This window comes from Grammomys surdaster, unplaced genomic scaffold (assembly GCF_004785775.1).
Source record: "Grammomys surdaster isolate TR1022 unplaced genomic scaffold, NIH_TR_1.0 125832, whole genome shotgun sequence".
In the NCBI taxonomy this organism is placed as follows: Eukaryota; Metazoa; Chordata; class Mammalia; order Rodentia; family Muridae; genus Grammomys; species Grammomys surdaster.
Window position 1 is genome coordinate 1,601,506 of NW_021620660.1, and position 15,434 is coordinate 1,616,939.

The 15,434-nt window shown below is 41.1% G+C and overlaps 1 protein-coding gene across 3 annotated transcripts in view; it reads right to left on the reverse strand.

Moving 5' to 3' along the window:
- The window catches only part of Herc3 (HECT and RLD domain containing E3 ubiquitin protein ligase 3), a 93,964-nt gene that overhangs the window by 51,195 nt on the left and 27,335 nt on the right, over positions 1-15,434 (reverse strand). For all 3 annotated transcript variants that reach the window (XM_028789391.1, XM_028789393.1, XM_028789392.1), the window contains exons 7-13: positions 15,067-15,197; positions 13,819-13,979; positions 11,279-11,355; positions 5,774-5,898; positions 4,328-4,387; positions 1,401-1,512; positions 266-455 (exon numbers count right to left, since the gene is read on the reverse strand). In XM_028789391.1, the coding sequence (XP_028645224.1) occupies positions 266-455; positions 1,401-1,512; positions 4,328-4,387; positions 5,774-5,898; positions 11,279-11,355; positions 13,819-13,979; positions 15,067-15,197 (856 nt within the window). The remainder of the gene's footprint in view (positions 1-265; positions 456-1,400; positions 1,513-4,327; positions 4,388-5,773; positions 5,899-11,278; positions 11,356-13,818; positions 13,980-15,066; positions 15,198-15,434) is intronic.

The following is a 15,434-nucleotide window of genomic DNA, read 5'->3' on the forward strand; positions in this document are numbered from 1 at the left end:
GCAGTTTAAAGTTGAATAACCTAACTTTATGAATATCTCAAAATTGAGATTAATCTCCCATGAATCATTTCACATGAGTTAAATATGAGATCAGTTCACCCGAATTGCAAACAAGGTTAGCTAGATGTCAACAGCAAAGAAAGGAGTAGGTGGGAAAGCTATTAAATGGCAACAAATAGATTGTTAGATCTCAGTCCACAAGAGCCAGCTGACAAAACAAAATGAGTAAGTCAAAGGCCAGTAGTATTAAACTTGATGAATTTACCTAAGACTTTGCTAGGGTTCGTTTCCAGCCGCAGAATGGCCATCGCCAGGGGAATGGTCAGCGTTATGTAATACTTAGAATCCTGAAGCAGTGGAAACTCCGGCAGTATCAAATAGATTCTCATTGCTTCCACATCTGGGGGTGAACTTGACAACTGCGGAATGAGGCAACTTTCAAAGCTGTTTAGTATCTGTAAGAAAGAAAAAGAGAAGTGAAAAATGTAAACATATCTGAGACTTAACTCATCTCCAAATTTATAAGATTTAATGAACTCACAACCACTCAGTTGCTCATTCATTTGGTGGTGTCCACAGAGCAAACAGAAGGAGCTTCAGACTCCCAGCACACAGAGGAGAAGGAAGGAAGTTCCCACCCCACAGACCTAACACTCTAGAGGCAACTCCTTAGGAAGATATGAGCAACAGATAGCACAAGCCCCAACACTAACGCTTTTGCAAAGTTACAGCTTGTACAGGATGTATCTTTTCTTCTTGCTGTTCCCTTTGTCTTAAGAGCAGAACTCTGTAGGGGATATTTTTACAACAAGTTGGAAGGAGCTAATGTGGGAGGAGTAAGGAGAGGAAGAAGAGGAATAAGGAGAGGAAGAGGAGAAAGAAGAGGAGGAGCTAGGGGAGAGAGGACCAGAGAGAGGGGAACATGGAAGCAGATGTGTGCCTGTCTCTAGCAGTCAAAGGTAGTTGATATATCTAGATTAGGTATTGGGTTAGACCTCTAATTGTGTGGGCATCTTGTTTTTGAGCATTACCAAATATATAAAGCCTTTGGATAATCTAAGCATTAGAGTCTCATTCCTACCGGGCCCTCGTGGATGGCAGGATGGTCTGGGCTCAGCCCAGCATTGTGGAGACAGCATGGAAGATTGGCAGAGCCATCTCGCACACTGGCGTCTCTTGGATGCCAGGGTCGGTGTTTCTGGCTGGCCGATTCTAGCTGTGGTGCGCACGTGTGGCCTCTGGCCACTTCCAGCTACGGAGTGCTTGGCTTTGGCATTTTGGCCTGAGCTAAGCAGAGCCACCCCTGCTTAGATGGTCAGCCCAAGAATAAGCCTATGTAAGTTATTACTTCAACAGAACTCTTCAAAGTAAACTGAATTTTATGAATGTAAGCAACGTACCTGTTCTAGAATCATGGAGTGCTGAGAGTTCATTAACTTCTCAAATAAAATCCTAGTTGAGTTCAGGTCAATCCCAGGGATTTTGGGACTGGTTTTAAAATGTTCATCAATTCTAAACAAACAAACAAACAAACAAAAATCCATATGTAATTAAACACAAGGGAATTAAAAAAAAACAACAACTATACGTACTTAATTAGCTACCCCAGTCTAGACAGATTTTAATTTGACCTAGTAGATAAGATATTCAGGAACACTAATTTGGGAAAGACCAGAGGATTAAGCCTTAAAGCAAGTCTACCTACCCCACTTTGGTTGTTTCATTTTAATTTGAGAAAGGGTCTTATTAGGTAGCCCCTGCCCGCCTAGAAGTCTCTATGTAGACCAGGCTGGCCCTGAACACAGAGATCCACCTGCCTCTGTCCCCTAAGCACTGGGTACAATTCCACTGTTAAACATGACTTAAAAATTTTCAAACCTTTTCCCCCTCAAGTCAAAGAAGAAACTACCATTTCAAGCCAGGCCTTCACAAAGCATGAAAGCAGGTCCCTTGCCCAACCAACTTCTATGGTTTATGGGTTTTTGTTTTTGTTTTTGCTAGATGTGGATGTTGCGGCTGGCTGCAATCACCCACCCACACTCACACATTTCCCTTATGCAATAAGGGCCCACTCCTAAAAAGTGGCACATCGACCCTCTTATCTTACTTAAACAGATTCAATTACAGTTACATACCGGGGATTTTACAGCTAGTGTTCAAACTTTATTAGCAATAAAATCATTTTTCCAACTCCACATAGTCTTAGCTTCCTAAAGACAAAGGATATCTCTAAGATTGTCACTCTTGAATATATTATATCTATTAATTTTCAAAATAGCCATTTGAAAAACAGGCTTTGTGCTGAGTAATGTATATAGACAAGTGATTTAACAATCTCTGACAATGCTATAATAGATGAAAACTCAGAATGTAGGCATTGCATATATTAGAATTAAAATGGCAGAACCCAGAACAGCTCCTTAGACTTCCTTGATAAGTATTTTGTTCTTGTTCCTACAATGAATTAACCAAGACATTAATTTTAATATCCTAGAGATAACCTTGAACAAAGGCGGAAGGACTTTTTCCTATGTTGTTAGGAAAACTCCAAATGAAAAAAGGCTCCCTTTCCCCCACATTCTCTCCAACATTATCTGTTAGTTTTTTTCCTGAACTCAGCCATTCTGACTGGGGTAAGACGATATCTCAGTCATTTTAATTTGCATTTCCCTAATCATTAAGGATGTTGAATAACTTTAAAGATATTTCTTAGTCACACATTAGATGGAATGCATACATATACATGGGATTTATTAGAATGGCTTACAGGATATGGTCTGACTAGTCCACAATGACTGTTTTCCCAGAAAATGACCGAAATTCAGTCGTTTTTTTTAGACTATGTGTCTGGATATCTCACTGGTCTTTGGTTTATGTTAGAATCCTGAAGTAGGTTTTAATACCAGCAAAGGAATGGCTCAGCAACAGGACAAATAATACTGTCCTGAAGAGTCAGGGTAAATAGGCAAAAAAATAAAAGCTTTTATGTGGCTGGCACCAGAAGGTGTGGCCAAAGTTTATGGTTGGTGTGTTGATCTCACATGATACATACTGAGGTGAGCATTCCAACCCTAAAAACAGATGAGCAGGTATCCTTATAGTAGGACACGGAGTCCTTTGGGTTTATGCTCAGGTGTGCTATAACTGAATCAGGTGGCAGATCTGTAAATCACACAGAGAACTAAAGTCTAACTCATTGCTATACTTAAAATGTTCTTTGATTATATATATTAATGACACATAGTATTGTTTTACATAGGGACATTTCCATACTAGTAAACGTTGGAAACTGAGCTCACTGTTCTCCATCTATCTTGATCAGCTTCCCCTTTACCCACTCCACTTAGTCCTCATTGTTATACTTTGCATTTGGAATGCGTGCTTAACAGCTAGTGTAGGAAGCATGGACTTCGACTGGAGCATCACTGAGAGGGAGCGGAGCACTTAGAAGTTGAGATATAGTGTTTGTACCGTTCGATACTGGAACTCTGTCCTTTCCTGTCTCTTCCCTGACAGCCAACATAAGATGAGTAGCTTCTATGTGGAATTTTCTCCTACAATGATGGATGTCCTTACCACTGGCCCTAAAGAAATGTGATACCTGACCATGGACTGAAGATGCTGCAAACGTACCCAAGGGTAACATGTCTTTTTCAGTTATCACCAGTATTTTTCACAATAACAGAGAGCTGGCTGACATACTCGTCCTAATCTACCATTAACCTAGTCAGTGGTTGAAAAGAACCATATGGTGATAGCCCATGGGAACCCTGAAGATCCTAATTCCTGGCAAGGTCATCCTGGCAAGGTCATTTTGCTGCATGAGTTCCTGAGGGGCCGTCTGCAGAAAAGATAAGGCCAAAGAGGCATCCCATTTGCTGCCTCTGGTTTTGGCCAGAGCTGAGCCTGACTGAATCCACAGGACCCAGAACGAAGCCTCTCTAAGACCTCTACATGACTTCACTCCTGTTGAGAAATGAAAAATTACCTCAGCAAGCTACAGAAACAAAAAACTACTGGAGAATTCTGAATTTAAGAACAAATCATACACACATGTGAGAGCAGCACTTTGGGACAGCCTGGAGTTCTGGCTTTGTGTCACACTAGATCTCCCGAGGGATCATTTCTCTCTGCAAATCTGCCCCAGCAAGGAGTGAGCAAACACCACTACCCTAGGATCCTCTAATTCATCATTAATGGATATTTCAGTTTTTATACAAATGTCAGCTTTCCCCTTCAAGTAAAACCAAGCACTATGGAGAAGTCGTTCATGGCCTTGCTAAGTATTTACATTACAGATGGCTTCTGAAGCACCTATGACACTTACTTTTTTTCCAGAAAGCTTCCATTCCAACAAGCTGCAGAAGACAGTATCTGAACAACACCACTGTTCAAGACAGAAAAGGAGAAAGGAGTCTTTAAGAATTTCAAACAGAATTTATATAAGCTTCAGTAACAAGACATCTTCCTAGCTATCCTCTATTGGGTCATCAGTGCATACTTCATTAGAGAACAATGCTTTGCCTCCAAATGGACAAGAACAAGTATCCCACAAGATATACACACACACACACACACACACACACACACACACACACATATATATATGAGTATGTATGTATTTTTTCTAACAAAAAGCTTGGATACTCTGACCATCATTTCAAACAAACAGAAAAAGAGAGCTGTTATTTCCCAAGTACAGAAGTTAACACATGTCCAATCATGTCTGCCTATTCTATTGACCATCTGAGAAAGAAGCTAAGGATGAGTGGAAATAAAAACTTATTCCTAATACCTAAATTCTACAGAGTCTGTGGAAGGGTCTACTCCGTGAGGACCCAGGATTGCCAGGAGAAACAAGGGATGAAACAAGCAAACGGCTAGGAAGGAGAGCATGGTAACCTCCGTCAGCTGTAGCATTTGGATCAAGTAAGATCTTTAGGGATGAGTCCCTCTAGCTTGTGTTGTTAAGAAAACAGAAGTCCAGGTAAAGCCCATGCTTCTAGGTCACCTGCTGCTCAGCAGCCTGTCCTCTCTTGTCCTCCCCACCCCCATTCTCAGTTCTGTGACAATGCCTAAAACACAGGAGATTCCATAAGCTGCTGCAGGGTAGGGCCTGGGCATTTGCTCTAGCACAGCTTTGACCATAAAGCAAGGCCCACTGTACACTTGTTAGGACAGCTGTCTTTGTTACACAGACTAATTTATTTGTTTTCATAAGTGAAACTATAGGAAAAGTATGGAAATGCTGATCAAAGCAAAAAAATGTATAAAAATGTACAGAAAACTATTTTCCAAACCCAACCAGTCTTGCATTTTTAATGTACCTTTTACCCAGAAGACTCTGAATTATCATTTCAACTAATCACATTGAATGACAAAACTGTAGAAGTTACTCAGATTAGTTAAAGTAATGAAAGGCTGTTAATATTCATGATTCCTTGAAACACCAGTGTGAAAAAAAACATTTCTATATGCAACATAATCCAGAGAGCTCTCAGCAGAGACATGATCTCAAGCTTTCCCTCAGAGGATGTCACAAATCTTGCAATGATATGTCAAGGTGAGGAATAAATATCGGAGGGCAAACAAACCACTGTTAGCTGGGAGCTAATGAGATGAAATTCCAAATAAATATACAAAAATGATTTCATAAATGCAAGGCTCCATTCATATTCATAACCACAGTGTAGGTGCAGGGAATATCAGTCACTGGGCTAGAAAACTCCAGCATGCTTTAGAAGCAGCAAAATGAAGGCAGACAAATGCGTACTTGACGGTATTTGCGTTGTTGTGTTCTGAGAGTCTTTGTCTCCAAACTGCTATGGTTTCGTCATTTATTAAGTGGGTATAATGTGTTTGGTTCACAGTTCTGAAGTCAACAGCAGGAGAAGAATTCTGGAGAAATAAATACAAGAGATAAGAGAAATTACAGACATGGATCTTCTCCCCCTTCCTTCCTCATTGTGGTCCCCAGATCGCACTTCATGAACTGAAGCTTCCCACATCCTCTCCCTTGGAGCAGAGACCAGTCCCCACTCTGCAGTGAGGATGCAGGCTGATCTTCAGGATCTTCCCTAGGCCACCGCACTGTTCTATCATACTTGGTGGCAGGTAGCTACGGTACAAAAGCTCAGCTCCCTTGCCTCAACTTCAGGTCACCATACCGCACTGGGTGAGGTCTCTTTGCAAGCCCAGCACCTCCCTCCATCAAACCCCCTCTCCTTCACCCGTGAGGAGGTGCTCTTCTAGAGTGTTCCAACTCTATTACAAGCTTTCCAGGTCTCCTTCCCCTTGCTCTGAGTCACCAGGTCATAGAGGTATTGGTTGCCCTAACTGCTCCCTCAACTCTGATAAAATATAGTATAAAAAATGGTTAACACAGACATAACAGTACATGCCTGTAATCTCAGAACTTTAGAATTGAGGACAAGGAGGAGAATCAAGAGTACAAGATCACCCTTGGCTATACAGTGAATAGTGAATTCTGAAGGCCAGCCAGGGCTACATAAAACCCTGTTTTAATATGTTTAAAAAACAAACGCAGAATTTAGTTATAGTGTAAGCAATTTCTGAAAATTCAGTCTCAAGTGCTTTTTCCCCCCTCAAGTGTTTGTGTGTGCTGTGCATGCCTTTATGGGTATATTTTCATGTGTGTGGGTACACACATGTGCATGTACAAGCATGTACTGGCTAGAGGTTGACTTGGTCACTCTTCCTTTATCACTCTCCACCTTATTCATTGAAATAAGGTCTCTTAAGTGACCCTAGAGCTGATCAATGGCTCGTCTGGCTAGCCAGATAGCTCTGTGTCCACCTCCCAATGATGGGACTAAAGCCACAACCACCTGACTTTTACAAGGGTTCTGGAGATCTGAATGCTTATCCGAACACTTTGCAGGACATTTTCACTACTGAGCCTATAAACTTTCTGAAAGTATCAAAAGGGATGTTAATCATAGCTCTGAAAATCCCAAATACTGTCCGAACTGTACATCCTTTCTTTAGTGATACATACATTTTCATTTTATGTTTACATATATAAGTGTTTTACCAGCATGCACATCTGGTACCACTGCATGTCTCATGCCCACAGAAACCCGAAGGCAATGGATCCCCTGGAACTAGAGTTGTATAGAGCTGTGGGATGCCATGTTGGAATCGAACCTGGGTCCTCTGGAAAAGCAACCAATGAATGTTCTTAACCACTGAGCCAGCTTTCCAACCCCAGTGATATTATTGTTTCCAATGACTATTAAGTTTTATGTGTGTGCATGTGTATGTCTGTGTCTGTGTGTGTGTGCATGCATACAAGGGTATATGTGTGGAGTAAGAAGATAATACAAGGAGTCAGTTCTTTCCATCCACATTGCTGGTTCCGGGATAGATCAGGGATGGCCCACTCAGTGGCAGCACCACTCTTCTCTGAGCCAATGTGCCAACCCATTTAGTGGTGTCTCTAAAGAAACTATTATTCTTTTATACACTTTTATTCTCTAAACCTGCCTGTTTTCAACTTTTCTCCTCCAACATTTATTTGTAATCCCGAACTAAGAAAAAGCTGATGGCGCTTTATGCCTCCTAAGGGAGGGGAAGGAATATTCAAGCAGTCAGCCAGCAATGCATAGAAAAATCACTGTTTCCTCCTTTCTACTTGTACATAAAATATAGCTTTCAAAGGAAGCTTGCTGGTTCCACTCTACAGTTGTGATTTAACATTATATAGAGAAAGAAAGGGACCTATAACACACATCATATTATCTGGCTCTTGATAACTATTCTACAAAAATGACTAGACATATGACAAATATATATTGAATTATATCAAAGAAACTCTTAAACCAACATACAAAACTTTTTGTTTTGTTTTGTTTTTGTGTGTTTTGTTTTTCGAGATAGAGTTTCTCTGTATAGCCCTGGCTGTCCTGGAACTCACTCTGTAGACCAGGCTGACCTCGAATTCAGAAATCCGCCTGCCTCTGCCTCCCAAGTGCTGGGATTAAAGCCACCACTATGCGCCACCACTGCCCGGCTCAACATACACAACTTAAACACACACCTTTCCTCCATTTTAGCTGTAAAATACTACTACCAAACTTGAAATGTGTCCCCAAAGGGACAACTGAACACCAACCGTAACACAAATTTACAGAAAATACATGCAGGCTTCAAACTATTGTATTCATTCTTCATCATGTATTTAATAACCCACAGATACAAGAAAAAGCATAATGTCCCCCTCCATGGGTGTGGAAATGAAACTTTGGGTCTCCCACATGCTAGGAAGTACGAATACCTGAGCTGTACACCCAGGCCTTCATACTTGCTGGTTATATACAGGCCAAAAAGAAAAATGTTGCACTAGGTCAGTGCTTCTCAAATGTGGCTGGGCTGCAGACTATCAAGAGAACCTTGAACCATCCCAATGGGCAAAACCCATTCCAGGGCATTTGCCAATGCATACTCTAGCCCAGTTTAGTTAGAATCACAAGAGCAACTCTGCTTCTTACACCCCCAAGTGACACTAATGGAGAACCAAAGTTGGGAATCACCATATCACTGTTCAGTTTCTCTCTCCCTCTGTCTCTCTGTCTGTCTCTCTCTGTCTTTCTCTCTCTCTCTCTCTCTCTCTCTCTCTCTCTCTCTCTCTCTCTCTGACACACACACAGACACACACACGTGCGCACAGATGTGTGCACACATGCATGCATGCACGGGAGGGGAAGAGGAAAAGAGAAAGAGAAGGGGAATGGAAGTGGAGAGAGAGAGAGAGAGAGAGAGAGAGAGAGAGAGAGAGAGAGAGAGAGAGAGAGAGAGAGAGAATATGAGCATTACATCTAACAGGCTTGAGACAAAGACACACTGAGGTGGGGCAGGGGAGAAGAGAAGACTGCAAAGGAACATGTGAGCACAGGTGGAACATTCAAACCCTGAAAGCTTCAGATCCAAAACCATCATGATACTGGAAGTGGAAAACTCCATAGCAAAAAGCTTTGTTTATGCATGCAGTGATTTAAAATGTCCTCTTCATGTCTTCATGGTGTGTTTCACGTTTCCACAAACAATAACTTAAGATGTCCTATACCCCTATACCATGCCTTCAGTGTGCATGAGTCCTGGTGACTTTCATGCTTGCACACACAGGGATTTAAGATGTCATACGGCATTATCTCCATGACGTACTGGAGTTGCCATGAGTTCTTGTAGAGACTTGGGTTCCATCTCCAAGATACTTTATGTATATGCAAATACTTCAAAATTCAAAAGAATCTGAAACATTATTTTTCGGGCTGTCACTTCACATACTAAAGTAGTGATAAGGTAACTAGAGGTAATTAGGTAAGAATATAATTTTCAATCTATGTATCTAATAAGCATCTAGAGCATATACTGAGTACATATGTACACACATTATTTTATATACATAAGATATGTATATATGTATTATATATAGAATATGTATTTTATTATATATAGAATATATATATGTATAAAATAACATGTAAATAAGTATGGCTTTAAACTTGAAAAGACAAGGTTTTCATGGCTGCAAGGACAGCACTTTGTGTTTCAGTTGAGCTGGCTACCTTCTCAAGGTGGAGGGGAGGAACATTCCACTGTGAACTTAAAACTTTAATGGGGGACACTTCTCACCAACTGAAACTTTAACTTACCAGCTAACTAACACTATCGTATACCTTACATTCTTTCATCCGTGGGTTGTGGTTTTCCATACCCAACACTTCTAGTACATTTAAAACTCGGCTACACAGATCATATTGTATATTTACTAAAGGAAGGAAATTTAAGTTTTATGTTTAATTCTTAGGAAAAAAAACAGCTGGATATTATTTAAGTCAATTTCTCAGGTGGTTGTGGTGTAGGGCTTTAATGCCAGCACTCAGGAGGCAGAGGCAGACAAATCTCTGCCTTAGAGGCCAGTCTGGTCTACAGAGTGAGTTCCAAGACAGCCAGGTCTACACAGAGAAACCTTGTCTCAAGAACAGCAACAAAAGACCGAGTCTCAAGTCAGTTTCATTCAGAAATAAATCCCTACAAGTGTACTTCTTGAAAACAAAAAAAGCTACTGAAGAGACCCTGTGTTTTTATCATTCATTTTGCTGGCATAACCTCAGCTCCCTTTAGGATTTCTCTGTGAAGTTATAAAGCTGAACCCAAGGCAGCTATTCTACATCTCCCTTCAAACAGCTAACACACATGGCTTCCCGCAGGCTCCTGACCTGAAGCGTGGCTGTGCAGCTGCAGAACCTCCCTGGCCAGCACCTTTCCTATGGAATCACAGAATGGTACTAAGGACACAGATGGTGGTGTCAGAGCAAGGGAGAAACTTTCCCAACTGGACAGGGCCTTTCTTTCCACAGGTGCTCTTCTCTCCCATAGACTCCGGCTTTTCCAATTACTGCCTTGAGTAATTTTGAGTTTGCCACCCCCCTACCCCCACTCCTACCCTGTGCAGTGCTTTTTAAACCGGAGTGTGAGAAGACAAGAGAACCATAGCTCAGCATTCTTCAGCTGGCTGCCTTAGACCATGAAGAGCAGAATTAAATAAATGCCACAAACTGTTATATCTACACAGACTTTGAACCCTGAAAGGCAATACACTACATCTCATTTCCCCTTCCTCTTCTTTTCTTTTCCCTTGAGACGGGGTCTTGTGCAGCTCAGGCTGGCCCAAACTGGCCTCTTAGGCAAGGATAACCTTGAACTGCTGTCTCTATAGGTAAGAACTAACTAGGGTTACAAGTATACACTACTGTGCCCATGTATGAGACTTGTTCTTTGTACCTGGATTGACAGAGTGATGCAGGAGCAAGAGAAGGGAAATCTTGGTGTGGTATCATGACCAGGTGACAAATAATAACAAATCTGAACTTGTCTGTACTTCTCATATATTTATTATATACTTGGTCACACCAAACAGTGAAACCCCCTAAGTTATCAAACGCCTAGAATTTGCTGGTACTTAACAGTGAATAAACAAAAATAATAACACAAATGCTCTGAGCCCCCTTAAATTTCTTTTAGAACAAATATGAATATAAATAATTAATTCTACACTATAAATTAGAACGCTACAATGTTAAGAACAAGATAATTACTAGCAATTCAAAGGAGTTCAGTGGAGATAGCGTTTGATTCTTTTAATAAGAGAAAATCGATAAAGAAACAAAGAGAGACAAAGCTTTTGTGTAGCTATTTTTAAAAAAACAACTGATTATCATCATTCGACTTCAAACGTGATAAAAGAAAATCTTACCTCATACGTGGAGCAAAGTACAAAAGTCTGGTCCCCTCCGGAAAAGATCTGCTTAACGACACGGTACTTAAAGCGATCTGTCAAAAAGCATTTCAAACAGTATGTCTGTCAATGGGTGCTCCCGTCCATCCTCTCCTGATGTCCCAAAATATGCTTCAGAAGGGCTTATCTGTTTTAACTGTATGCAGAAAAGAGGCCCTCCTGGTTCTTTGCCCAGGACTGTTTCTAGTTCAGTTAAAAATAAACATATGAAATAGTGCCCATACCCTCCCAGCCTGCCTCCCTCTCGGCCATCTAACCCTGACCCTGTTTCTATTCCTCATGCTAACTCCATCATGCCACCAGCCAGAAATCTAAAATGGGCACTACTATAAATGGTGACAAGCATAGCAACCACACATCTGCAGGAGCTCCTCTCTAACCCCTTCAGAATGGTGCTAGCAATACGAGGACCTCTTTTCCTAGACCTGGGTTGATATCCCATCATGGGGCCGTTCTTTAGAATATCTAATTGCTATTATTAAAAAATTGAAAAAAATTAATTAAAAAAAATAAATATAATTACATCATTTCTCCCTTTCCCTTTATTCCCTTATCATCTACCATATACCCTCCTCCCCTCTCCCTTTTGAAATTATGGCCTTTTAATTGTTATTGTTACACATACACACACACACACACACATACACACACACCTTCCCATTCTGTTTAATGTTACCTGTATGTATGTATGTGTATGTATGTATGCATGAATATGTACAGGTATATATGCATATACACCCACACACATATATATGTATATATATGATTATTTCTTCTAACACCCCTAATCTCTCGTGCTGTTTCATATCTCCATAACTCTTCCCTCTTCTCACATAAAGTATACCCTCCTTGAATGGTTTGCCTCCTTAGACATGAATTTTCACTTCCAGGTAACAGCCCTGCTCCCTCACAGTCCTCCCCTTGACAAACTCAACCCAGCAGCAGTAACCTCCTCTAGCTGTAAGACTCCTCCATGCCATCCCCTGTAGTCTCACATTTCAACAAAGGCCCCTGAGTACATGGTGTATGACATGAAATTTGTAAATTTTCTTATTTGTACCACATTTTGTCAAACATACAGAAATAAGCTTACAACCACCTAAGTCAAGCCAGATTGTGAGTCCATTATTAAAAAGTGTGGTTTCAAATAAAACTTGAGTTTCTTGGCTTGCTTATTGTCTTGGAGGAGGGAGGGACTGAGACAAGGCTACATAGCCCAGGCTGACCTAGGCCTTGCAATCCTACTGGGTGTCTGTATGACAGGCGTGCAGCATTAAATCCAGGAGCACACTTGCTAAGCATATGTGTGAAGAGTATGACGAGAATGCCTAAAGAAAGAGACTTAGAAATGACAAAGAAGATGCCACTCTTTGCTTCGGAGAATACTAACACACAGTCGTGCTTATTTGATATTTTAAGCTTACTACATCTCAGACATATCTGTCCCATAAGTATTTGCTGAGTGACAGGTCTGTAGCAGCTCTGTGATGTATGCTAGGTTTACAAAGATTAGACTATTCATTCCCTGGCCTTAAGTTTCTTAGCATCCAGGAAGGAAAAAGAATTTGTGGGTCACTGGACCCTTCAATGGTTCCTTCTCACAGTGTGTCCAATTGAGTGAATCTCTTTTCCCTCCTTTTCACAAAAACAAACAAAAAAAGTAAGGGAACTTATAATTGTTATTTTTAAATCATTATCAAGCCCTACTTTTGTTAACTTAGAATTCAAAATTAAATTTGATTATTTAATTATCCTTTTTCTATTTAATAACTCTGCAGCTCCATTTCTACCTCTGATATATGATTTCAGGATGAGGAAGTTGGTCGATAAGCATAACTGTCTAATTTTAATCTCCAATGAAATGAACAGTCTGCTTGCTCAATCTTCTCAAGAGGATCTTTTAAAGGAAGTCTTACCCCATCATCATCAGACACCACACAAACTGGGCATGGATTTTTGAATGAGGAAGATTTGAGTTCAAAACCTGCCTCTAGAATTTTTTTGATCTTATGCAAGTTCCCTAACCTCCTGGGAGAACAGTCCTTTGCTCCTGACAAGGGGGTGATGGTCAATAGTCATGTGCTTGCTTTCTAGCAAACACGTTACTATTGCTATGGTAATGCAATTTGTTAAGCAATCAACTACGACTTGAAGATTAATTTTCACCACTTAACGACAGTAAGATATACACTACCAAGCACCTTGATGCCACTTTGTTCCTTAGGCTCTCAACTGCAGACTTTTATGCAGAGTGAGTACTCAAATGATTTGATAAGTATCCAAAGAAAAGAAGAAAGGAAGAAAGAGAGAGAGAGAGAAAGAAAGGAGGGAGGGAGGGAAGAAGGAAGGGAAGGAAGAAAGGAGGGAAGGAGGAAAGAAAGGAAAGAAAAAACCCACCTCTTGTTTATTCCCTCTAAAATAGTTCAAGACAAGTAAATAATATCAAAATAACAGTTATGATTACTTAAAAACATAATTCCAATGAAAATCATTCTTACCAGCTCGAGCTGAAAGCTGACCGCTGTGGGCAGCCCAGTGACCCTTCACAGGAGATGGGCACTTGACATTACATGTATGTCCGGTTCCCAGCTGACCTTTAGCTCCACAACCAAATGCATAGATGAGTCCAGAAGAAGGCACAAGGGCTAGAGTGTGCTGCCTGCGGGAATAAGGAACTCATTGGCAGACTTCCTACTGATGGTGATGTGCACTCAGTCTGATATTTGAACTTTCACAGAACATCACAGAAACTCCTAGGGGCTCCTGTGTAGCCTATCCTTGTTCTCGTGTTTATAACAGACTCCTCACTTGTGACACCCCGTCAGGCATGGTTAATTGTGGCTGAAACCGATGACAGCTTTGAAAGTGGTCCAACACTAAAGCATAAACTTGCTTAAAACAAGGAGTTTTTTATAATTTGATTTTATGGTTCATATGTGTGTGCCTGTGTGTGTGTGTGTCTGTGTGTGTGTGTGTGTCTGCGTGTATGTGCGTGTGTGCGTGCTTTATAATTGCTAGTATGGAGGTTGTGCTTGTGTATGTGCATATGCATATGCATACCTGCACAAATGAGTAGGCCAAAAATAATTTTCTCCTTTTATTTAAAGACAATCTCTCACTGAACCTTTTTAAAGGCAGTCTCTTAGTGAACTAGACTGGCTTGACAGTGAGCTTCAGGAACTCGCACGCCTGTCTCAGCCTGTCACAGCACTGACATTACAGATGGCTTTTCATGTGCTTGGTGGGGGTCCTAATTTATGTCCTTGTGCTTGTAGGGCAGACTTGTAACTTACTGAACTATCTCACCAGCCCAACCATAGATGACAACGTTGTATTGCTGTGACAAAGGTCACACATGTGCCTACTGATCTCAGTATGTGAAAATGGATTAACAACCTGCCACATCCTCCCTTTGGGATAAAAGAAACACAGAACAGGCCCAAGCAAGGACCTGTAACACTCCTCCTCCACCTCTTCCCGACATTCTGCTACTTGCCCTCTATTCTGTAAGACGGTCAATGTCTTCCTGTTCGTCTGTTTACCTAAATCTCTTCCTTTCCATACCTACTACAGTCTGACTCTCCATATACAGGTGATTAAGAGGTAGGGAGAAAAGAAAACAAACAACAACAAAAATATTTCTTTAATTGACAGTGGCTCAGTGAGTCCACAGGGCTTTCCACTGCCAGATCCACTCTGGATCTCTCTTCCATCACTACCATGAGAAAGCTCTTGGGGACACTCACCTGCCACATGCAATCTGAGTGACTTCACTGCCCATCAGCTCCAAGACTCTTCTCGGATTAACTTCATCATTCACGGAGTCATGGCCAAGCTGTCCACAGGAGCCAGCACCAAAGGTAAACACGCCCCCACTCTAGCAAGGAACAAGGATTAGGTCACGTGGTAACTGAGTTTGAAGGCTGTCCTCTAACCCTGATTCATAAAATTCCATCTCACCAGTCTGTTCGAGGTATTACACTCACCTGGTGGCCGTCAGCATTTCCTCAGAATGTTTATTAATTGGAAAAGAATAAAGGAATGTATGACTACAGCTTTAGGGAACAGGTCTGCACTGCTTAAAGGACTGGCTGCCATTGGAGATTTTAAGAGT